General features: G+C 37.3%; 1 protein-coding gene across 1 annotated transcript in view; it reads right to left on the bottom strand.

The window, feature by feature from the left end:
* Positions 1-5,377: 5,377 nt before the first annotated feature.
* The window catches only part of LOC100931457 (bifunctional epoxide hydrolase 2-like), a 48,366-nt gene continuing 27,021 nt past the window's right edge, over positions 5,378-26,722 (bottom strand). The window contains 6 exon segments of the mRNA XM_031949266.1: positions 5,378-7,159; positions 7,771-7,829; positions 11,712-11,792; positions 14,881-14,950; positions 16,327-16,443; positions 18,713-18,804. Of these exon segments, the coding sequence (XP_031805126.1) occupies positions 7,042-7,159; positions 7,771-7,829; positions 11,712-11,792; positions 14,881-14,950; positions 16,327-16,443; positions 18,713-18,804 (537 nt within the window). The 3' untranslated portion in view covers positions 5,378-7,041.

Below are 26,722 nucleotides of genomic sequence, written 5' to 3'. Positions count from 1 at the left end.
TCTTTCCATGTAGAACATGATGTCTTTGAGGGCAGGGATTATATCATTCTTATTTTTGTACTCACAATGCTTAATATAACTTTCGGCACAAAGTAGGTATTGAATTAAGGCCTGTTGTAAATGATCAAAGTTTGTTGTAGTTGGCAAAAATTTCATTTTTCTAGCCTACTCTTTCTCTAAGAAGTTAGCTTTCCGCATTCATGCCCCCCCTTTGGAAACTAATCATTTTTTCCCCTCATCTGTCTTCTCTCTGGATTCTCCTCTTCTCTGGAAACTTTTATACTTGGACATTCCAGGTTTAAATTTTCCAGTTTTTTAGATATCTGGGAGTTATCTTGCTGTGATTTCTAAGACAGGAAATCCAATCATCCCTCAGTAGTCAGCAGTCAAGGCAAAGGAAAAAGCCCTTTCTATTGTTTGGGAGATTCTACTCTCAAACCTCGTGGTAGGTAAACCAATGGACTACCACACTTTTGAAGTGTTAGAGTTTCCTGAGTTGTCTCTTGCCATTTTGGGAATGATAAGGAAACCAGGTAATAGAGGGACTAAAGAGTATATTAAACTGGGGCCCAGCAGGGAGTAGGAGCTGGGGTTGTGGTATGGTCAGACCTATGCTGTAGGAAAATCACTTTGGCAGCTCCAAAGAAACTCTCAAGCCTTTCTTTACTTAAACATGCCAAATTAAAGGACATGGTTTGCAGCATTAACCAGCTCAAGGTCCCCAACAAGGATTCTGCTCTCTCCAGATGCTGTCAGTCTCTGCTACTATGGTAATTGCATCTTCAACTGCCAGAATCTCAGGGACATGCCCAAGAACAACTATATATATATGTGTAACTCCACTGCTGGGTAGCACACAACAAATGAGTTCAAAGTCATGAACAATTAGTCCTGGGGGTTACTGTGCTTTGCTGTATTCTATCAAGTTATATACAGTTTTAAACCATGCCAGAAAAGCCCTTGGTCACAGGAGTAATTGATGAGTAAGAATAATGATGTAAATACAAGTTGAAGTACATGCCATAAAGTACATGGTGAACTGATAATTATGGCACTAATGAATACTGCAAAAGCACTTTGCAGAATACTGCAAAGCCCATATAAAGAAGGATAACTGGGATGGAGAAGGAACTGAAAACTGTTCCCATAGTGAGATTGGTTGAAGGAAGTAGGAATGATAATCAGGAGAATAGAAGATTGGGTAGGGGAAGTGGTGAGACATATACATAATTACCATCCTTGAGTCTTTGAAGGACTGTCATATTCAAGAGGCAATAAAAATATTTTTTGATTTACTTTTCATTCTTTAGCAACACCAGTAAAATGTTTTTTATTAAAAAGATGGATGAATGGATATGAATTTCATGGGAAGATTGGGGTCAGTAAAAGTAATTTTCAACACTGGACCCAAATCATTGCCTTGCCCTAAATATATATTGTATAATAAAAGCATGGATATGTTGTTCTTGACCCCAGAGTGAGGTGGCACAGTGGATAAAACACCAGGCCTGGAATTAGACTCATCTTCCTGAGTTCAAATATGCCTTCAGACACGTCATTGCTGTATGATCCTGGGCAAATCATATGATCTCATTTGCCTTAGTATCCTCAACTGTAATTTGAGCTACGGAAGGAAATGGCAAAGCACTTCAGTATCTTTGCCAAGATAACTCAAAACAGGGTCTCAGAGTGTCAGACATGACTGAAAAATGACTTAACACATAGGGCAGAACTCATTTAAAGAGGGCACTTGAGCCATCATCTCTTTAGTTCTGACCCAGCTAATGTACTCTAGAGTTAATCATACCCTTTACATATTTCATCTTCCTGCAAGATCACATCAGTCCTGGACCTTAACACTTTCTCTATACCCTGTGCCCCATTTCTCCTTTTGCTTGGAGAGAGTGGAGGGCAGAGGGTTTCTCCAAGATCTTTCATTTTGGAACACATCTAGGCCACCTATCTGGACTTTATCAAGCTCTACTTTGGGGCATGGTCTGTTTCTCCCTTTTCCCCTTTAGCTTCCTTATATATAGCTTTGTCCCCCATTAGGTTGCAAGGTCCTCAAGATCAGAAGCTATTATTCACCTCTTTGTACATCCAGCACTTAACACAGTGTCTGGCATAACAGGCATAATAATAAGAACATAATAAATGCTTATTGACTAATGTAAAGTGCTGAAGACTCAGTGACTGTCACTTTAAGTTTAAGTCTCAGTTCTGTCACTTAACAACCTTGGAGCTTTGGGCATATCATTTCACTTCTCTCTCAGCCATAATTTACTAACTCGTAAAACAAAGGAATTGCACAGACTGGGGATAAACACTTAGTACAGCATGATTGTAATAGAATATTATGGTGCTAAGAGAAAAAATGAATATGAAGGATCTGGAAACACATGGGAAGATTTATATGAACTGATACAGAATGAAATGGATCCAGGAAAATAATACACACCAAGACTACAACAATGTAAATGGAAAGATCAACAACATCAAAACCAAATACTATGTAATAAGCAAATATGGCCCCAAAGAAGAGATATGAGAAAGCACATCCTCCTATTTCTTTGCAGAGGTGAAAGTTGATGTGCAAAATATTATGTATGATAGTATATCTTTTTGGATATACTGTTTTTGTATGCTAAATTGTTCTGTCTTTTTTGTCCTTTTTTGGGGCAGTGGGAATGGCACAAACATTTATTAAGTACCTGGTATGTGCCAGGCACTGTTATATGTTTTACAAATATTATCTTTGTTAGAAAGGATATAATGTTGACATGGAACTTCTAAAATAGTGAAGCATATTACAAATATTATTGTATCCTCACTCCAACCGATGCTATTATTTTTCCCATTTTATAGGTGAAGAGATTGTGGCAGACAAAAGTTGAGGGATTTACCCAGACTTACACAGCTACTATGTATCTGTGACTAAACTTGAACCAGGTCTTCTTGACTCCAGGTAGGAGGTAGGGGGAGACATGATAGCCTTCAAATATTTGAAGAAATTTCCCATGAAAGAGAAGTTAGATTGATTTAGCAATGAGTAGAAGTTGGAATGAAGCAAAGATAGTATTGATGTCAGGAAAAAATTTCTAATAATTAGAGCCATTCAAAAGTGGATAGGACTATTGGGATAGGTGTGCTCACTGTATATGCTACATATACATACATATATGTGTATTTATATAGGTATGTGAATATACACATACATATATATGTATACACACTTATAGTATACACACACATTTAGATACTTCCCTGTATATGTTAGGCTGGACTGAACTTCCAATTTTCAAATTCATTGAGTCTGGAAGCAGAAATGTACAAGTACTCCAGCTCTTCACTTTCACCAAATAGGGTGACCTGAACTTTGTAGTCAATCAACAAACATCTATTAATAAGTCAATCAGCAAACATATATTAAGGTCTTAACCTGTGCCAGACACTTTGTTAAGCATTGGAGATACAAAAACAAAAGTGGGATAGTTTCTGCCCTCAAGGAGTTTACATTCTGGCAGGGAATACAAGTCATACAAAATAAAAACAACTTAATGGGGGACTGGACTCTAGAAATTGAGGAGTTAGGGAAAAAACGTCCCTAACTTGGAAGGCAAGGAGGAATACCAAGAATCGAGGAACCAACATATTTTAGATCTAGATGGTCAATATGGGCAACACACGTTGGGAGATGGCAGTTGGAATGGGGGAAGTATTTTAAGATCAATTTGTTTTTCTTTATTGAGTAGATTTACGTTCCCTGTCCTTAATCTAAAACAAAGAGTTATTTGCATTTTTTAATCTCCCTTAAAAAAAATCACCACAAACCACAAATCCCCCAAATTCTTTAAAGTATAATTTAGCTTAAAGTGGCAGTGCACTGATTTGTGTTTCGGGGGCGGGGCCTTTAAGATACAGGCTTGCCATCCCTGTCCTAGACTATTTGGGAGAAGGGAAAAGGGGATATTCGAGACGGCCGGAGGGCGCGCAGCCCAGACTTCAGCGTGGTCGGGAGTCAGGGACCGGGCTTCGGAGGCCGGCAGACGACCCGGTGCAAGCGAGCGAGCCTCCCGCTCCCTACCTGGGCAGGGCCAAGGCTTCCTCCGTCTGACTGAAGATGATGTTCGGGGAGCTATGCACTAACACTCCGCCGAGGTCGAACAGAGCCGCGCGCAGCCCCATCGCTGCCGCTACTCCGAGTCCGAGCTCCAGCGATGGGCAGCACTCCGTTCTTCTACTTCTCCGCGGTGAATCGCCCCCTTGCTACTGTCCTCACAGCCCGCCCCTGTCCACTCTTACTATACAGCTTTTGCCCAGCCCCGCCTCCTGTAGGATAGCCACGTGGGCAAAGTCAACTCCGGGATCTTTCTCCTGAAAAGTTCCGAGTGGTAATCCAGGGTCCGATGTCACCTCCTAAGGACTGGATGAACAGTTCTTACAATTTTCCTTTACTGATTTACAAAAGCCCTCCCCCCCCTTTTTTTTTTTTTTTTTTGACTTTCACCTTTGTTTCCAGGCAAGCCAGTAGGAGACCTCTCGAGTTAGAGGGAGGACTAAAATGCTGGGTCTCAGAAAGAGCAGGAGGTCAGTGCTGGTCTTGGGAATTAAGGACCTCAGGTTAGTCCTGTCCCCAATGATACGCTCTCACCTTCCATCTATAAAACCTACACATTTCAAGGAGCATTCCATAGGCTGGTAAACAGTTAATAAGAATAATTAAATAGGACTGAATTTGTGTTTAAGATTTGACACCCTCAGCCCCACTGATTCATCTGCATTTGTGGTAGGGAGTTTCTACTAGAAAATGTCCCTGTACTAATCAAAACAGACTAGACAGACACAGTACCTACCTATTGTGGGTAGGTACTGCCACACAGAATGAATCTATGATTTTGTTATGATAAAAAGTTCCTTGGGGAAGAAACTTCTTTCACTCATGTGGATAGGTCCCTTCTCTGCAATTGAGACTTATTCAGTCTTTTTCTTTCCAGTCATGTCTGACTCTGTGATCTTACTTGCAGTTTTCTTGGCAAAAATACTGGACTAATTTACCTTATCTTACATTTTAGAGAAGAAATTTAGACAGAAAATTAGAGAATTTAGAAGAAATTGAGGCAAACAGAGCTAAGTGACTTACTCAGGGTCACACAGCTAGTGAGTGCCTGTGGCTAGAATTGAACTCAGAATCTCCCTGGTTCCAGGCCTGGTCCTCTTTGCACTATGGTACCACCCAGCTGCCCTGCTCTTGCCACTACAGTACAATTAAGATGCCCAACTTGAACTTCCATGGGTCCTCCAGCTCCTACCCAGAGGATAGCCAGGATCAAGCTGAGTAGCCTGGAAGAAGTCCTGAAGAGATGGCCACTAAATACAGTTCTGAGTAATGCCAGACCAACCTCTGATGAAAATTGAGATGACTTCCTTTTGCTTGACATGAATTCCAGAGTCTGCAAGTTTTCTCCTTTGCATTCCACTTGTTTTCTGCTTTCCCATAACCAAAACCTGCAGCCCATAGGGTTCTCCTTTAACCCAGATTCACAGAAAATATCTGTTCTGCCGTTGGGTCTATCATCATTGATTTCATTCCAAGATATCATCTACTTACCTCCTAAATGAAGTAAACCCAATGTCATTGTGTCTTTTACAATTTTTTTTTATTGTAGTCACAATCATGATTAACAAATTAATTTGCAATACTATTTAACATTCAAAGTAGAAACACCAGTTTTACTTCCCCCATTTTACACCTCAAGAATAATCAGGAGACTTTACTCATTTAGCTGTTTCTTTATCTTGAAAAATTTGCCCCATTTTAAATTTTCTGATCGATATATTCATACTAGAGATTGAAGAGACTAGAGAGATTATCTAATTCAACTCTCAGTGGATGGATAAGGTTCAGAAAACTTGGATAGGTTGCCAAACCCATTCATTTACTATGTGATTGAACTGCAACTGAACTCGGGACCTTCTGATTTCTGAGCCAGTTGGTAATGATTATTCTTTCCCAGTCCCATTACTTAAATTAAATCACTATTATTTCATAACTATGGCCTATTCTAATGGTTATCACAAGGAAGAAAATATCCATGGGAATGATTCAAGTTGCTTTCTATTTTTGCTCAGTAAATATGAACATCAAATGCACCAAGAAAGCATGGGTGGGCTCATTTCCCTTTTTTCTTTTTTTTCAGAACTGAAACCCTTAATTGTAGTGTGTCCTATAGTTGTTGTTATTCGTCCTTTATTCTCAGAGGTCCATGATATCAGGGAGGTGATGCCATGACATGCAAGTGAATTGGATTGGTATGAAGGAGATCTATGCAAAGTCACCAGTCTTATTTTCTCCCCTGAAGCCAATTGGGTCCAATGAGGAGATACAGATCAGGAAGATTGGAAATTGAATGCAGAGGGAGAATTCGCCATTTTAAGCTAAAGACTTTAACAGGCTTCATTGTGACAGAGGCAAGACCCGTTCAGTCACTAATCTAGGTCAGAAATGAGGCAGAGAATGGCCTCTTTTACCTAGTACCAAAAAAATCAATATGAAAGAAGAACCTCAGGATTTCTGGTCAAAACAGAAACAATTATTATTTACATTCACCTTGAATCAATCAAGGCAAAATGACCAACTGAGACTTGACCTGTGATCCATTGTTGGTCAGTCAATCCTTGTCCATAAACCTAAAAATATCTTGCAAAATCTCAGTGCTCAAATCTTATATTCTTTTGGCCAGAGAACTCACAGGTGAGGATAAATTCCCTCTGTCCACAGAGAAAGAAAAGAAGAAAAGAAAAGAAAGCAGAGGGAAAAAAAAGTTTTGTGTTTGCTCAACTGGCTAGTTGAATCTCTAGTAGGGCAGCTCCTACTCCTTCCTACTTACAGAGGTTGGTGTTTCTGTAGGAAGAAGAGAAGGAAGCACTATTGCCTTTCTGGTGCATCAGCCTTAATATAATACTGTTGGTTAAAGGGAGTGGATGGAAGAGAAAGCTATCATTTAATAAGAATATTCTTTCCCTATGAAATAACAGAGGTATTCAAAGGATTCCCCCCCCCCCCAACACACACATACTCAACATCAGAGCATAGAGTTCAACAGGATTCTTGGCCACATCTTTCAGCCACTCAATGAGGATCTGATTCACTTCTTTTGGCCTGCAAGGGAAACAAAAGCTGTCAAAAATTCTGCTGGTACCCTTTGCCCAGGTCTGGAATCGGGGAAATGGTAAAGCCAGAAGTTGGACACAGCTAAGACAAAAATCAAGATAATTCATGACTGAATGAAATTTTGTAATAACAGAGAATTTGCAATTCTATACACTGAATCCTAATCAGAATGAATGATCAAGCTGCTCTTTATTCAGGTTGTCCCAAAAGCCTTAGTGCAGCTTGCCACACTCCAAATGTCTTTTGGGACATCCTATATCACACATTATGTATATGATATCTGTTATTTAACTTGATCCTTTCAACAACCAAGCGATATAAACAATATTATGCCAATTTTCATAGAACATTAAAATTGGGAGGAATCTTAGAGATTACTTAGTCTAAACCTTTCCATTTCAGTAGAAGAAATTGAAGCTTGTTGAAAGATCAAAGTGAATTGTCCTGGGTCACACAGCTAGGCAGTGTTAGATCTGGGATCTGAATTCTGTGAGTAGGATGGGATTAAGAAAGGAGGTGTTTAACTCCAAATCCAGTACTCTTTCTCTTTTACCCCAGAGATACCTCCCAAGGAATCCCACCTCTGGAGCTCTCCTTACTTTTCTATCTGAATCCACTGTCCACAATTCTCAATATTTCTCCGTTTCAGGTTGGGGATCTGAAAGAAAGAAACATCAACATGAGAGGAAGCCATTTTATCTTTGAATGCAGAAGTTGAGCATAAATCAGCATTCCTGACTACAAGAATGGCAATGAAGGCAGGGGCAGATGAGTTTGGTACAACACATTCCTTTTTAATCTCTATAGACTGGAGGTGTCAAACTCAATTAGAAACTTATTCTAAGAAATATTTAATTATAAAACCACAAATAAATGTTATCTATATTGTTTTATAATTTTATTAGTTTTGTTAAACTACATTTTAATTTGATTTAGGTTTCATTGTGAGAATAGTGTTTAACATTTCTGCTCACAAAGAATACCTTTCTTTATTTGGTCCAAACAAGCATCATTTGACATTTAATGGACTGTGTATCTATTGTACGAAGTCTTAACTCTTATTCCAATATCTCAGGTCCAGACAGGCCTTCTTCCTATAGTTCTCCTCCTCAATAGCATCTCCCTACCTAGCCTTCAGGAAATATGTATCTCTTTCCATAGGAGACATCTAGGTGGTCCAGTAGAGAGAGCATGGGTTCTGAAGTCAGAAAATTTCAAATCTGGTCTCAAGACACTTACTAGCTATGTGAACCTGGGTAAGCCATTTAACCCTGTTTGCCTCAGTTTTTTCATCAGTAAAATGAGCTAGAGAAGGAAATATCTAATTTCTCCAATAATTTTGACAAGAAAACCTCAAATGAGGTTGCAAAGAGTCAAAAACGATTAAACAATAACAGCAACAATCTCTATCCATAAATTTCCATGTCCTTCTATTTATGTGTGACTTGGCTCAGATTGGTTCTAAACTTCTTGCAGCAAATATGATCTCTGATCATAAAAGATATGAATGAGGATGGAAAATTTTGAGCCACACAAAGTTGCTCTGGGAAAGAACCTGGCTAAGGTTCTTCTTTGTAAAGTCCTAGCACAGAACAAAACATCTGGAAAAGAAAGAAAAATGCCCTTCAAAATGAATATTTTTAATGTTAGGCATTGACTGTCTTTTGCAACTTAAAGTATAAAATCACATTAGGGGACACAATGGATGGAACATTAGTCTTGGAGTTAGGAAGCTTGGTGGTATCATAGTGCATTGAGCCCCAAACCTAGAGTCAGGGAAATCCCGAATTCAAATTTGTCTCAGATACTTACTACCTGTATTACTCTGACCAAGTGTGGGTTTATACAATTTCCTCCGTAGGGAAAGAGTAAAACTTGTCCAAGAAAATTAAGATTTCCAGATCAGAGTAAAAGTTTCTTAAATCAAGATGACCCTTCTCCAATGTAAATAGGACTTCATGTGATATAAACTAACTTAGTGGTATCCATTCTATTAAGGTTATCTCAATGTGTGCAGAACTTTATTATATACACATTATGTAATTTTTTTTTGCTTTTAACATCTATACTCTAAATGCTTTCTGTACTGGCATTTCACCACTTTTGTATAATTTTAATGAAAAGATGCCAACAGCCTAAGGAAGAGTCAATGGCCAGTGAGAAGGTAGAAGACTACAGAGATACCACACTACACAAGTGGGAGCTAGAACTTAAGGATTGCTGTTGAGTATAATTAGTGACCAGAGTCATAGACAGTGAGTTTATAGATCAATAAACCTGTTAGCTTCTGCACAGAGGCAATTAGTTGAGAGCTGAGAGTAATCAGATGCTGATAAGAGGAGTTGTGATATTCTTAAGGAATTTAGTTAGAGACCTACCCTCCTAGATCTTAGTGCTGTTTGGTTATGAAAACATTAGATTTGTCTCCCTGCAAATTCTTCCATTGATATGAAATAAACCTGAAGGAGGAATATAATATCTCCTGAGATACACATAGATAGCGAGTCACTTTTGCCTCAGTTTCCTCATCTGTGAAATAAGCTAGAGAGGAAAATGGTGAGCCCTTTTAGTATCTAACAAGTATCTACACAAAGAGTTGGACACAACTGAAAAAACAACCAACCAAAAACAAATAACATAATATCCTGTCCCTCAAAGCAGGATGAGGATGGAAGGTAACGGAGGGGAGATTATGTGGTATTTTATCTTTAAACCATGTATACCAGTCAACTACTATTATACTTTGTGGTCTTAATTTCAGTGGAGTATGGAGCAGGTTTTTGCCCTAAATTCACCATAATAATATTATTATTAGCATGCATAAAATATCATAGCACTTTTAAGTCTGTAAAGTACATTATTTCCTTTGATCTTTACAACAATCCCATAGAGTAGATAACATTATTATGTCATCTTTACAGATGGTCAAATACAGGTTTAGGGACCTTTACAGGATAACACAGCTAGAGACTGAGACAGCATTTGAATTCCTGCCTTCAAAGTCAGTTCTCTGTCTACTAAGTTAGAAGATTAGAAAGTGAATCCTTGACTTTACTTAACTACCCCTTCTCCCTTTCCTGCAGTTTCTGGGTAGATTACAAATGCAGGCTGATTAAACCGGCAAACCACATTGTTTTACAAAAGATTATTTGTCAATAGATTTGAGAGCTCTCAGTGAGAAAGTATCCTCTACCAATAAAGACCGGTTGATGGTCTTTTAGTCTTTCAGAGTTGCCTGGGATTAAGAGTTTGGTCAGTGATCTATTCAGAATCATATGTGGGACTCGGTCTCCCTGAGCACATAGGGTAAGCTAGGTGAAGCAAGAATACGCCCAAAGTCAGGAAAATCTGACTTCAAATTTGGCCTCAGACATTTTTAATCTGTATGATCCTAAGCAAGTCATGTAACCTCTGTTTATCTGTTGCCTAATATATGAAATGGGAACCATAATAGCAATTTCTTCCCAGGACTGTTGGAAGGATCACACATTGATCTATTCCCACCTTCCTTCCTTTCTTTGTTCTTTCCTTCCTTCCTTCTCTCCTGATTCCAGTATCTGTTGTGATACTATGCTTTTATTTTGACCTAGATTAGTCAACAGAAATTCCTGAATATTCACTCTATGAAGTACTCTGAGGAGACAGAAAGAAAATATAGTGTGGTGCATCCTAGTAAATGATTCTTTGGGGTTTTGTGAGTTGCTTAGGATAGAAAAATTCCTGAGCACTCCACATCCCAGTTGGCCATGAGCTACTCTTGCATGATATGCTTAATCTATGCCCATATAACCAGTTTAATCTCCAAGCCTCTCCAATTTGGTAGAACCCATCAGAGTTTGTGACCCACTGGTATAATCTTCAAGACCCAAGAGGGATCACCTCCTCTTGCTGAAGCAATATCATCCATGTAGGCTAGGTAAATTTTCCTTTAAAAGATACTGAAAATATCTCCATACTTAGTTGGCTCAACTAAGTTAACTTAGTCATGGTGACTAAGATAAAGCAATTAATGTAGCTTCTTGTGGCTTAAAGAAAAACCAGACCACAAGGAGGCAGGACATTTTCTACTCCCTCTGGTGTCTGACTAGTAGATCAGCATGGCCAACATAGAGGGAAGAAAGCTGTGATCAACTGCAACAATATCATATCCTTGCTGAATATCCTTTTAATATAACTGCACAAATTCCTCTTATTAACTGTTATATACTCTATAGGTATTTCTTTTCATTCCAATCTGAACAAAATAGGCTTGACCATCAATGCCTCCACTCTGCTATGAATCACTGGAAGAGGGCCTGTGTAGAGGGAACATGCCCTTCAGATGCCCATTTTAGTAAATGATTCAAATGAACTTTAAAATTATTTCATTCTCTGATTTGCTTTGTCAGGTTAGGTCATGATACTTTGTGGTAACTGAGTCACCTACTCACTTAGCTTCTGTCACTCCATCTGGGGGCATTTTTTCCCTCTTGAATGGTTCTTTTTCTGTCACAAAGCATTTCCCATCCCACTCCACCTTGAATTTGAACCCCATACGTACCCATTTTTCCATGTTCTTAGAAAATTCTGGAAGTAAAAGCATGTCTTTCTCAGCTATGACTATCAGGGCTGGAATCAAGATCTGAGGAGAGTATAAAAAGCAGTTGGAGAAGGAGGAAGGATACTTGAAAATAAATACTTTTTTCCCACATTTTCATAGTTTGAAATTTCTCTAAGTATCATTTGGTAGGAATGTAAAGAAATGGGCCTCAAGGGTTACATTAGGGCAGTATAAAGGGCCCAGCAGTTATAGAGTTATGTTTGGGGCCCTCAACCCCAGATTTGTGGTTGTGAGTGATGGAATATGTCAAAGTATTCTAGGTATGAGGGTAGCCTGGGCAAAGGTACAGAGATGAGAAATGGAGTGTCATATGGGAAATGGAATGCCATATGTAAAGAAGGCCATTTTGGCCAAAGTACAATTAGTATATATAAAGGGAGTACATATAATTAGGCTGGAAAGGTAGGTTCACATAACATCTTTATACGAACAAAGGATTTTATATTTGATCCTCAAGGTAATAGAAAACAACTTAAATTTACTGAATAGGAAAGTAACATGTTCATACTTGGAGCTTAGGAAAATCATATTGGTGGCTGTGTAAAGGATGAACTGGAATGGTGAGGGACTAGAGTCAAGGAGACCAAATAGAAGGTTATGAGAATAAGTCATTTAAGAAGTGAGAAGGATGTCATTTAGAGAGGAAAGAAGGATTGATTTGATTTGATATTGATTTGAGAGATTTTGTAGAAGGAAAAGTAACAAAATTTGGCAATTGATTAGAAATTCTGATGTGAAAAAGAAAGTAGTAGAAAGTAAGTGGAAAGTAAGAATTCCAAAATTTCTGACGTGGGTCACTAGATCATTGGTGATGGTATCCTCCTCAAAAATAGGAAATTGTTGAAAAAGAGATTTTTGGGGAAGGAAAGAAAGAATGAGTTCTGTTTTGGATATGATGTGTTTGAGATGTCTATGAGACATCTAAATCAAAATGTTTAATATGTAGTTGGTGATACATTACTAAAGCTCAGGAGAGAAACTAAGTGATGTATAAAAATCTCAGACTTATCTGCAAAGGAAAGATAAATTTGGTTTTGAAATTTTGAAACTGTTTTCCATACCTTTTTGTGATCATGCCCCTTCATATGCTGCTCCTGTAGCTATTATTTCTTTATATCTTATCCTGTGACTAATCCTTTGGTTTGTGTAAGCATTTGTTTTAATAAATCCTTCATGGGTATTACCATGTCCCATACATAAAATCCCTGTTACCAATTTTTCTAGTCTGGTGCCTGGCCTACCACTGCTTAAGCTCTACCCATACCACACACTAACTTAACTCTAGTTCCATTTTTCTTATTAATCCTGTCATACCCAACACAGCAAGGAACCAGTTTTGGTTTTAGAAGATGATAAGACTCTCCCAATCCAGTTCTACTTCCAAACCACAAACTTGACCATCTGTTAGGAAGATTCTCAAGTATAGCTTCACATACTTTCTCTGATGCTCACTACACATAGGACCTTACACTCTCTGGGTCATACACTTCCGCTGATGTTCACTACATATAGGACTTTAAACTTTTGGTATCTTAATTTTTCTCATCTAAAAATGAGGGCTTTGGACTAGATGGCATCTAAGGCCCTTTTTGGCTCTATGACCTTAGGAAGCAAGAATACCGGAGCCTGGCCATGATAAACAAAATATAGGGGAAATTCCTGTTGCTATTTTGTATCATCATTCACTCTGATAGTTCATTCTTGGACTTGTGGGTTGTGATGTATTATAGAAATAAAGACAATGACTTGTGTCATGGAATTTTCCTCAAATAATACAAAAATGGCTTTTGAGTTCCAAAATTGTAAAAGTTTCAACATATGGCAAGGAGAGACAGAGACTAAAAGCTTCTAGTTTGAATCTAGAGGTCACAATGAACCAGTGGGTGAAAGAAAGAATTATTTGCAATTATCTTTTCTCTCCCAAACAAGACACATCGAGCATGTGGCTCCTTGGCATTTTATAAGTGAATATGTCAAGAAACTTATTGGCATCCTGAAATCAAAGCTGAACCAGAAAAAATTAAAATTATATAATGCTATTCTAAATGTACATTTTCACCACTGGATACTACAGATACTCCTTAAAGAGTCTGAATTCATGAGAGTGGCCCACAAATCTTTGTACAGCTTGCTTATTGAAGTGATCAAAACTTAAAACCACACTAAGACTTTTGGGACACACTGTGTCTATAATGATTATAACAAGTAAATAGAAATAACAACCATCACAAAACAATAAAAAAGGAATGTTGCAAAATTACAAAGAATTGTATCTTCTTTCTTCTTTCCCTTCCCTGTCCAAGGCAAAGCGTGAAACATTGTGTATATATATATATATATAATATATATATTTTAAATGTATTGTCTGCTCTCTCTCCTCTATGTGTGTGTGTGTGTGTGTGTGTGTGTGTGTGTCTACCTCTATCTCTAAGTCTCTGTCTCTGTGTCACTGTGTCTCTTTTTTCCATCTCTTTCTAGCTCTTTATGCTGGAGTCAGGAAGGGCTACATATTGGAGGAATTGAGGCTATCTAAAATAAAAAATCTATCAATATAATTTATTGTAAAAGGATGACAAAAGATGATGATGATGTTAATAATGATGGTAATAGTATTTCATAGATTGTTATACCCCCAAAGCTCATCATTGAGTGGCCAGTCCAGAGCTCTGAGTCTCTCTGAACTTAATTTGGACTTTAAAAAGAAAGTAGTCTGCTGCTGGAAACATATGCAAAGCCTTTCTATCATGAGAGGAACTGCCAAAGTTTATGATCCACTGGAAGAGACTTGAAGGGCCCAGAGTCACCTTCATGCTACAATGAGCTACAGAAGCATGAATGACATTTATATAGAGCTTAATAATTTGTAAGCCACCTTCCATACATTAGCTCATTTGAGCTTTACAAGCCCTCTGTGAAGCAGGTACTTCAGGTATTTTCATGCCCATTTTCCAAATGAGAAAAATTGAGGCTCAGAAAGATGAAATGCCTTGCTCAGGCTACATAGTTAGTTTAGTATCAGAGATGGGATTTGAATCAGGTTCCTTCTGACTTCAAGTTCAGTATTCTTTCCTGAGTACACATTATCTTATTTCTTAAAGCAAACACTCACCTTCCTTCTGACTCCAGTGCAACCCCACCGCCAATTTGCATCCAAGTTCCGATACCAATTTAAGGGACCTCTAGGAAAGCAAAAGAAGGAAAATCGGCAAGCTCTTTCAGTTGATAATTCTTACTGAACCCTGAATCTTAAAGAAAGCAAGTCTGAAATAAGAGGTGGTCCCCTTTCTCAGAGTATATGTTATTTTCTCCTGATTAATCAGTCAATGACTAACCAACATTTATGAAGTGACCATTATGTGCTAGGCACTATTATGGGTACTAAGAATAAAAAGTCAAAATCAAAACTGGGCCTTCCCCCAAGGATGAAGGGTAAAGTTATTAATGTCACTTATTTCAGATTCTATCTACTCAGAGGGTGTTAGGATGTTCTGTATACTCTGATTTGCCACAACCGAAACAAGAGTACCTGCAGTTAATCTATAGGAACTTGGGCTTGGCGTCCTATTGCTCATGACTTTGAGTGCTATGTGTTTCTTCAGGGTAAAATTAATTACTCTGAAGATTCCTCCCTACTCAACATCTTCCTTTTCCTCTAGAATGTCCTTTCTGAAGGGATCATCAAAATGGGGTAGGTCTAGGGATCAGTCCTGTGACTTCACTAGTGAAAGGAATTTCTAATGAGGAAATTGATTTTTCTAAGATAGGCTCTCACTTTCTCTTCAATTTAGGGGATGGGAGTGGCAATGACATATTAAGAAGTTAAGAGAATTTTAGTCACATGGCCAAAGTATGTCAGCGAAGGAACTCAAACTCAGGACCCCTTGATGGTAAAACTACCTTAGTACTCATCATACTACATTGCCTCTTGTGGGAGGTGTTGGGGGAGAAAAGATACAAGAGTAATTACCCAGTAAAGAATGGGTAACAAACATTTGAAAGAAGCATTTTTTGAACTCAGATTCTCCCAGAATGCCTTTCTGTTTACATATCTTAAGGATTCCTTTGGGTGGGAGGGGACAAGAAATAGGGGTGTGGATGTGGGAGTACTAGTGCTTGTGTCTGAAATGTGTTCAGATACCATGAGGATATTCCGTTTCATAATTTTATAAAAGGCATATATGTATGATGCATGGATGCAGAGTTAGAAATAGGTTCAAATCTCATTTCAGACACTTACTAGCCATGAGAGTTTGGCTAAGTCAGAACTCCTCTGAGCATTATCTGTGAAGAGGAATTATTTGATCCTTTTTGCAACCCCCTCAGAAAATGTATCTCAGTAGTAAGGCTAGAAGGGAAGGCTATAACATTCTGCTACAGGGGCATTCATAAGCTGCTAGAAATATTCACTTTTGAGGGGTGCCCTGCAGGTGGGAAAAAGGAGGAAGTAACTGAGATTCTGGGCTTCTATAGTGAGAATAGCCCACAAAAATGAGGCAGACTTAACTCCCTTTCTTTCTTCCCTGCCCATTTTCTCACAAAATCATTTGACATTTACCTGAACCCAGATTTCTTGAATTGCTGCACATAGAATTCAATCTCCTCCTCTGTTACCATCCAGCTCCGAGGGGGATTCTCAGATTTTTTCAAAATTCCTATAGAAGAAAGACACTCACTTGCATCCCTGCACTCTAGCTTCACAGGTTTCCATAACTGATGTCATTCACTGCATGGCTAATCTTGAGTACCTCATTATTTTGATCACATCATCCTCCTATTTCAGAAGTGTGCTGGGATGCCTAGTTGCTTTTTATGTTATTCTAGAGTTCTAGATCTAGAAATGGAAAGGACCTTTAGCACCAAAGCCCTCACATTTTATAATGAGGGAACTGAAGACCAGAGAGGATCTGAAGTGTCCTGTCCAAGATTATACTGGAGGTAAGTAGCAGAGGCACGATTTTGACCCTAAATGGTCAGAGCTGAAATCTACTCCTTTGCCCCCAGTACTATTCTGTCCCTCTTTGGGTCTTCCAACCATGGTTTCCATTATGGAAATGCCTCTATTTCCTATTTCACCTTAGATGGAGCCAGAGAACCTTTGTTCAAAGTCCACCTCTTGTGCGTACTACTTATATAATGGAAATGGGAAAACAACCACACCAAGTTCTTTGCTAACAAAATCCCAAATGGAGTTACAAAAAGTTGAACATGACTGAAATGACTGATGAACAGCAATACCAAAAGGCCAGGAAAGCCCAAACGATCACTATAGTCAGAGTGCAGAGAGAGTTATAGGAGTGAAAAAAAAATTTTTTAAGGAGAAACTTCTCGCAGATCTTGTCAATTTCTTCCCTGACCCTTCCAATCATCCCCTATCAATGATATTTTTCACCTTTTTCAAGAGTATTTTCAAATCTGAGATACTGCAAGGAAGAGAAAAAAAACAAAATAAAAATTCCTTTAGAAAAAGTGACAGTTTGGCAAACATTAGAGTTAGACCAATATCTCTATACTATATGCTGCAATAAAGTCAAGATAGATGCTCAGTCTGAATTTTAAAAGTCATATAATTTTAAAAAGGTGAAAATCAGAGCATGCATTTTTCAGAGTTGAAATAAAGGTCAGAGATGATCACAAACAATAAAACAGATAATTTCAATTATATGAAATTAAGAAACTGTGCACTTAGGATAAGGATGTGGCTAATTGGGGGGAAAATCTTTGAATCAAAAATCTTTGATCATGGTCTAAAATACAAAATATATGATGAACTAACACCTAATAAGAATATATAAGTACTAAAAGTCATTCCCCAGTGAATGTCCTTAAAAAATGTGAACAAAGGTTTCTTGAAAGAATTATAAAGTATTAGCAACTGTGAAAGATAAATGGAAGGAAAATCGAAATAACTTTGAAATTTCATTTTATACACAGCAAACTGGCAAAGATGACAAAAGATGGGTATAGTTAATGAAGGGCTATGGAATGACAGGCACACTAATACATTGTTAGTGGAGTTGTAAATTGGTCCAATCATTTTGGAAATCAATTTAGAATTCTGAAAAGAAAGTAACAAAAGCCCCTATGCCCTTTTACCCATATATCTCACCTATAAGCATATATCCCAAATTACTCAATCTTTGAAGATGTGAATTGCTTCACCTGGAGAATGAAGATAATCATAGACCAGACACTTGAATTATGGACTCAAGTTCCTGTTTAGTTTTAAAATAATTTATCTTAACTTTAGTAATTTATGAGATTATTAGGAGAAAGAGACTGAATATATAGTAGTTTCAACACAATTAGATGAAATAAGATTAGGAGAATTTCAAATATTTGCATAAACTGTTTGAATGCAGATGAAAAAACAGGCTTCTAGTGTTGGAGCCAAAGCAGTCTCAGAAGTCATCTAGTTTTACTAATGAGAAAAGATGGCTTAAGTGGCTTACCACTTAATGCAACTAGGAAATGGCAGAATCAATATTTCAAACCCAAGACCTCTTACTATAAATCTGTGTTCTTTTCATGACACCATTTTATAGGATCTCCTAGGTGACCTTTAAACTTTAGCACAGATGGGGCAGTTTAATGGTACAGTGTTCCTAGAGTCAGGTGGATTTGAGTTCAAATAGGACCTCAGATAGTTGTTAGTAGTATCTGCAAAAAAACATCTTAGGCTAGGAAATGAAAAAACCCTCACTGTTATTATCTTACTCCACTTTATAGTAATGTGAAATGGCAGGATTCCCATCCCATCTAGGGATGGGATAGACAGGAACTAAAAGAGAAGGTTAGAAGCACTTGTTTAATTACAAAGCTAGTTAAAAAAACAGAAGGGCAGGCCAGATGCTCCATATTCTGCTTCTTCCTTCCAGAGCCAAATCAGCCACCAGTTTCCTTCCCACAATACCCTGCTGCCTTCAACAATCCCTGAATGCAGCATATACATATATACCTTTTTCTCATCACTTGCTCTGAAAGTTAATTTAAATGTCTGGGTGAGATCCTTCTCCAATTCAGCCTCTGCCACTCCCTGAAAAGATAATAGAAACAAAGTGAAGAATGATCCAATGACAAGAAGTCTCTTCTGAAACCTAGCTCTCCTGATGGAGTCCTAGATCAGTCGAATGATTTCTAGGTTGCCTTGCCAAGTCATTTTTCTTGCAGGCCTCCATTTTCTAGCATGGAAAACCAGAGAAGTGAGGGAAGCAACTTAAAGATTTTACAAAGGGAAGCCCCATGGTACAGGAGAAGAATATTGACTCTGTCCCATTTTTATTGTGTGTTACTTGTGTGATCTCAGCCAAATCACTCTTTCTTGCTTTCTCAACAGTAAAATGAGGGGATTGGACCAGAGGGCTTTTGAAATCCCTTCCAATTCTACATTTGGACTCCTATGCTCCCATTTGAACTTTCCTACAATCCTGGAAGGTAGGATTATAGATTGAAAGCCAGCAAGGTACACAGAAGTCATTGAGTCATACCATTGTATTATACAGATTAGGAAACTGAAGTCCAGAGGGATGTATTAACTTACTTAAGTTTATAGTTGCAGAAATGAAATTTCACTCAGATCCTCTGACTCCAGATTCAATACATTATGCATTCGAAAGGCAATACTATTTTTATATGGGATGGCTTTCTGGGTAGGGGAAAAGGAGAGATACTGAGAAAAATTCCAGTGATGTAAAAAATAGAAGCAAAAAAGACAGCAATAAATATTTATAGAAAAGGAAGACAATATAATTCTTTAGTGATAGGGAGATAAATGTACCTAGCTTTGTTTCAGTAATTAATTTGGTGAGTTAAGAGCCTAGAAGAAAGAGTTCTCTTTGTTTTTTGTTTTTTTTTTTTGAATAAAGATCTGGCCTTGAAAATTGACCTTAGAACAATGCAGAGTCACAAGGAAAGAGAAGGAAGGAAAAGAGGAGACTTTCTGGACTAAGGGAGTCTAGTTAGAATTAAATGTTCACTTTTCTCTTTGACTTATTATTTCTCCTTCCTTACAATCTTTTTTTCACTCTGTGCTTTTCTAATCAATTCATGTTTTATCTTAAACTTTCAACAATAGTCCTTGGCACCTAATTAACTTCACAGTGAAGCAGAGATGTATGGATGAGACAAAGGAGTCCATCTAGGGGGACTCTTTTGTTTTAAAAATAACTGAGGCTCAGAGTTGTGACCTTTACCCAAGAACAGTTGATTGAATTGCCAAAGACAAAGTACAATACTGCCAGAACTACTAAATCCTAGTCTGATATCCATTGATAATAACTTTAATATGGTTTGATATGACTTCTCTTTCCCCAGAAGTCAAGTGCAGGCTGGAAGAGAATTGGGGACACTGAGTAATGGGTAAATACATATGATACAGAATTAGAAGAAAATCAGAGAAAAATAGAAGAATTTGCATGAACTGATGCAGAGGGAAGGAAATGGAACCAAGAAGACAATATACACCCTCACTAAGCAAGATGATGTAAAGGAAGCAATATGAAATGTTATTATAGGAAAAAACCCATCTTGACCCCAGAAAAGATAAGGAAATGTATCTCCCTTTTTTCTTGCAGAGTTGATGGTGATGTAATATGCATTGTTAATTAATGAATAAAATAAAAATAATTAATTATTTTTTGTTGTTAGAGAAGAGAGGGGAGGGATGTAGAAGACCAAGTGATACAAAGGAAAGAGTGCTTTTATGGACCTTAGTTTCTTCATCTATAAAATGACATAGGTGTATTAGATGCCTTCTAGTATCCTTTCCAGCTCTAAATTTATGAATTTATGATCCTGTGCAATATAGGGACTCATATTTTATGCTTTTATTTAATTTATGTTAATTAACACAACATAACAAAACATATTAATTATTATTTCTCATTTTCCAATGTTATAATATATACTGTGGCACAGGTTGGAAATCTTCCAGCCTTTTCCCCATTAATCCAAGAAATGCAGAATATGTATAAATTGATTAGCATGGCCAGTTGTTACCTTGGCAGTCAGGGAAAGCCTGTCCCTAATGAGATGCATCTTCATGCCTGGAATGTACTACTCACCTGTGCTTTTAGGAATTCTTAATTTCCTTCAGAGCTCAGCTTGAGGATCGTCTCCTGTAGGAAGCCTCTACTGATCCCTCCCTAATATTCTTTCTGTTTATGCACAAACACACACACACAACCATACACCACATATACACATGCAATATACATATATTCATCCATATATATGTAGGTATATATACATTTTAAAATATGTATTTATATGTATGTATTTATCTCTATTTCTGTCTCTCTGTCTCTCTCTTTGTAATAGGGGATTGGCATATATGCAGCATTTGTTAATATGCTTGGCTGATTTAATTTCCCCAAGTGGCAGAGACAAGGAAATTTCTGGAAGACTTGATAATGTGGACTCAAAATGTCTTGAAGAAACTGTGGAGCGTGCATCATCATGTAACTACATGTTTAGGCCTCCTAAAGCCTCCTGGCTTTTTTAGATCAGATTTTTTTAGATTGTGTAGCCCAAACTAAGAGTGTCTTCAAAAAGGCCTCTCTTGACCTTGGCCCAAATTTCTTCCTTTGTTCTCTTCTGCTAGTCTCTGGGGACTTAAGTCCTTTAAATATGGCATTCACTGAGAAACAGTGCTAGAAGGAGCAGAGGTACTGAGAGCTCTCCCTATAGAGGCCTATACATTGACTCCTTTCCCTGCTACATAAAGAAATTTGAGTCTCTATTGGAATTCATGGGAGCTGTTGAATACACAGGAGCCACCTGACAGTGGCTGCTGGAGATCCAACCCAGAATGGATCTCCTCTTGTGAGAGGATGATACAAGGAAACTGAGAGGCAATTGCTGTTCTCTGACCTCTCTGACTGAGAGGCCCTCGTGTTGTCTGACCTCTCTTCTCTTCCCTCTGCCTCCAATTTATCCCACTCCCAGTCCACAACACTTGTGTCAGCAAAGGCTGTCCTGCAACTCCTTCAGATGTTATGATCCACAGCTGTGGAGGCTCTCAGAGAATTGACTTGTCCCTTAACAAGTCTTCATGCTTGTGACTTTTGAAAGACTGGAAGAGTGAGTCCAGGCTTCCTAGCATTAAAGTCTTGTAGCCAGCTCATTATTCTGCTTAAAGGAGCAAAGTATGATCTTGAGGACTCAGCCCACTGGTAGGAGAGATAGCTCATCCAGAGGTCATTCTGCATCTGGATGGGAGCAAGGTTATGTCCAAATTGAGCTAAGATTGAGCTTAATGTCCCCAGAAACATCGTAGGATAGAAGAGAGAATGTTTTGAGATAGTAAGAAGAATTATTTGTACCTTTGTTATTGCTATAGCTTCAAAATATAATGAAGTGGGCTAAATGGAATCTGGATGCTAGTCACTAGCTGCTAATAGAGAAGGAAAGAGCAAACAGAAAATAAATGGAAAGAGAAAAAAGAGAACCCCAACTCCTCAGGGGATCCTAGAACACAGAAAGGAAGAAGTAATCTGTGTGTCTCCAGAAAAGAATCCTACATATATTTAATTTTTTACTAGTCAATCCACAAACACTTCCAAAGGTTTTATAATTGGACTAAGTAACAAATGTAATTTCCTTAAAGTCAAGGACTTCTTCAGCCTTTGTGTAAACTAACATAGCAATTGGCACAAAATACCAGCTGTACTGCTAGATGTCACAATAAATGGAGCACAAAAAGACCTGAGGTCAAATCTGACCTCAGATACTTACTATCTAAATGATTCTATCCAAGTTACTTAATTTTGTTTACCTCATTTCCCTCATCTGTTAAATAATCTGGAGAAAGAAGTGGCAAACCACCCTGGTATTTTTGCCCCCCAAAAAACTCCAAATGGGATCTTAAACAGCTGGAGACAATTGAATAGGAAGAAATATTAAGGTTCCCAAGTAGCCATTATTAGTCATTATTAATCAGCTTGGCAGAATCCCAGAAGCTAGGCCAATATTTATAAGTACTGAAGAAACTTTAAAAAACACATTCAAAAACAAGTCTTCATGGCAGTATTGTGGAGCTAACAATCTAATGACTCTATCAGGGTGTGTGCAGCTACCAGAAAGTCTAGGACACATAGACTAGGCCAGAGTCCTAACAATTATATCCTGAGGCCCTTGGAAATCCCATAAAGTTCTTTAGATCTAAGGGACTAAAGTTTTCTAATTCCTGGGAAAGATTGCTCTGTTGACAAGACATCTCCTAATCTAAGAGGAGGCAAACTAATCTCCTTGTGATATGATGCCTCTTTCCAAATGCCTCCCTAAATATTTCTTAGTTTTGCAAGACTTCCTCCCGGGGGCTTTTTTCTCTATCAACTCCTCCTAATACTTTTTGCTGGGTACACAATGAACCTAGATACCTTATAGATCTTTTTCTTAAGAACAAAATTATCCCAAGGCTTATTTTTTTTAATGACTTTTCATTCTAGAAAATCATCCAAAAACTTATTGGAAACAATTCACAACTTTAGCAAAGTTGCAGGATATAAAATAAACCCACACAAATCATCAATATTTCTATATATTACTGACAAATGAGAGAGATAGAAAGAGAAAATACATTTAAAATTACTGTAGACAAATTAAAATACTTGGGGATTTACCTGCCAAGACAAACCCAAGAACTATATGAACACAATTACAAAACACTTCTCAAACAAATAAAGTCAGAGCTAAACAATTTTTAAAATATCAATTGTTCATGGCTAGGCCAAGCTAATATAATAAAAAGATAATTCTGCCTAAATTGGCCTACTTGTTCAGTTCCATACCAAACTGTCAAAAAATTATTTTATACAACTAGAAAAAATAATAACAAAATTCATCTGTAAAAACAAAAGGTAAAGAATATCAAGGGAATTAATGAAAAAATACAAAGGACGGTGGCTTAGCAAACCTAAACAATATTGTAAAGCAGCAGTCATCAAAACCATTTGGTACTGGCTAAGATTAGATATACACGACACAATAATCAAGGCCTATAGCAATTTAATATTTGATAAACACCCAAACTCCAGCTTCTAGAATAAGAACTTAGTATTTAACAAAAATTTCTGGGGAAACTGGAAAATAATATATTAGAAACAGCATAGATCTATATAGGTCAAAATGGATACATGATTTTGTCATAAAGGATGATATCATAGACAAATTAGGAGAACAAGGTACAATTTACCTATCAGATCTTTGTAGAAGGAAGGAATTTTTGACCAAAGAACTAGAGAACATTATAAAAGGAAAAATGGATAACTTTGATTACATTAAATTAAAAAGGTTTTTGCACAAACAAAACCAACAGAAACAAGATTAAAAGGGAAGTACAAAGCTGGGAAAAAAATCTTTACAATCAGTATTTCTGGTAAAGGTCTCATTTCTAAAATATATAAAGAACTGTGTCGAATTTATAAGAATACAAGTCATTCTCCAACTGATAAATGATCAAAGGATATGAACAATTTTCAGATGAAGAAATTAAAGCCATCTATAGTTATATAAAAATGCTCTAAATAACTACTGATTAGAAAAATACATATTAAAATAACTCTGAAATACCACCTCACATTTCTCAGATTGGCTAAAATGACAAGAAAAGATAATGATCAATGTTGGAGAGGATATGGGAAAACTGGCTTTGTTCATGTAGTTGTGAAAGGATCCAACCATTCTGGAGAGCAATCTGGAACTATGCACAGAGGGCTATCAAACTGTGCATACCCTTTGACCCAACAATGCCATTACTGGTTTTGTATTTCAAGGACTCACACATGCAAAAATGTTTGTAGCAGCTCTTTTTGTGGTAGCAAAGAATTGGAAAACGAGTAGATGCCCATCAATTCAGGAATGGTTGAATAAAAAATATGGTACATGAAAGTAATGGAATATTATTGTTCTATAAAAAATGATGAACAAGCTGATTTTAGAAAGGCCTGAAAAAACTTATATGAATTGACACTGAGCAAAAGAAGCAGAACTAGGAATATATTGTACACAATAACAATAGGAATGTGCAATGATCAACTATGAAAGATTTGGTTCTTTTCAGGGGTTCAGTGATTCAAAGCAATCTCAATAGACTTTGGACAGAAAATGCCATTGCACCCAGAACAAGAACTAAGGAGATTAAATGTAAATCAACACATGCTAGATTCACTTCTTTTTTCATTTTTTTTTAATCTTTCTCATGTTTTTTTTCCCCTTTTGCTCTAATTTTTCTCTCCCAACATAATTCATAAAGCAATATGTGCTAAAAATAAATTTTAAAATGACATTTCAAAGTGAGATGCTTCAACTAGTATCATTTGTATTTTTTTTAATGATGCTTTGTTAATAGAAAATCAGAAAATTCCCCAAGCCTAAGACTCTTTAATTAAAGAAAATTTCTCTGGGTACTTGCTGTTCTGTTGTGTCTAACTGTTCATGACCCCATTTGCGATTTTCTTGGCAAAGATAATGCAGTGGTTTGCCATTTTCTTCTCCAGTTTATTTTACAGACGAGGAAATGGAGCAAACAGGACAAAGTGACTTGCCAAGAGTTATATAGCGAGCTAGTAAATGTCAAATGCTGGACTTGAACTCTGAAATCTTTAACACCAGGCTCAGCGCTCTGTGTACTATGGCGCCACCTAGCAGCCCCCAAGAGTTATTCTAGGTATATGTTAAATGCAACTATAGAAAATAGCCTAGGAGCAGAAACCAATGAGTAAACACAGAATAGAGCAAGAAACTTGCTCCTGGTGTACTGGTGTTGGCTAAAGGTCAGAAACGAGTGAGAGAGAAGAGATGACTATGTCAACAGTTCAAGAAAAGAACAAGAAATGGGAAAACCTGGGGGAAAATTCCCTATCCTAGCATCTTAGAAACTCTCTTTCTCTCTGTCTCTGTCTCTCTGTCTGTCTCTCTCTCTGTCTCGGTCTCTCTCTCTCTGTTTTTCTCTCTCCGTCTCCGTCTCTCTCTCTGTCTCTGTCTCTCTGTCTCTCTCTCTGTCACTGTCTCTCTGTCTCTGACTGTCTCTGTCTCTCTGTCTCATTCGTGTGTGTGTGTGTGTGTGTGTGTGTGTGTGTGTGTTCCTTTTCAGGATTAATTATGATTTTTAAAATAATGAGATATTTATCACTCTGGTTTCTCTGATTCCATGGCTTCCGAGGTCCTTTCAACTCTATCTTTGTGTTCAAAGGATCCTACACAAGGTTAGCTATAAGAAGGATGAGAGGAAAGAAGTGTGTTTGGCTCTACTATTCAGGATACCCTGACTATAAGTAGTCCCTGCTAGAAAAGTCAGGGTCCAGGGCCATAAGAGTGTGGGTTTCTTCATTTTCAGTCCCTTTTTTCCTTTTATTAACTTTAAAAACATTTAGTTTCTGCCCATTAACTGGGGGATGGCTAAACAAGCTGAAGTATATGATTTTGATGGAATATTATTGTGCTATATGAAATGACAAGCCAGATGATTTTCGAAAAACCTGGAAAGGGCTTAGATGAACTGATGCAAGTGAAGTGAGCAGAACCAGGAAGATGTGATAACATAGTAACAGCAATATTTTACTATTAAGAATTGTGAATGACTTAGTCTTCTCAGCAGTATAATGACAATACAATGATCTAAGACAATCTCAAAAGACTAACGAGGAAGTATACTATCAGCTTGCAAGAAAGAAATAAATTTGTTTGAATACAAACTGAAACATACTATTTTTCACCTTCTTTCATTCTTTTTCTTTTATTTGAGTCTTTTTGTACAAAACCACTAATATGAAAATAATTGCACATATATCTAATTGAGGACCTTCTCAGAGAGGGGGAGGAAGGGAAAGTAAAAGATAGATTATGAAACTCAAAACTATTAAAATATTTTTAAATGGTTTTAATGTTATTATAGAAAAATAAAATACATAATTTAAAAAATAAAAACATTTTGTTTAGCCCCATAAGAATAATGA

This window comes from Sarcophilus harrisii, chromosome 2 (assembly GCF_902635505.1).
Source record: "Sarcophilus harrisii chromosome 2, mSarHar1.11, whole genome shotgun sequence".
NCBI lineage: Eukaryota > Metazoa > Chordata > Mammalia > Dasyuromorphia > Dasyuridae > Sarcophilus > Sarcophilus harrisii.
This window is presented reverse-complemented; position numbering and strand designations above follow the sequence as displayed.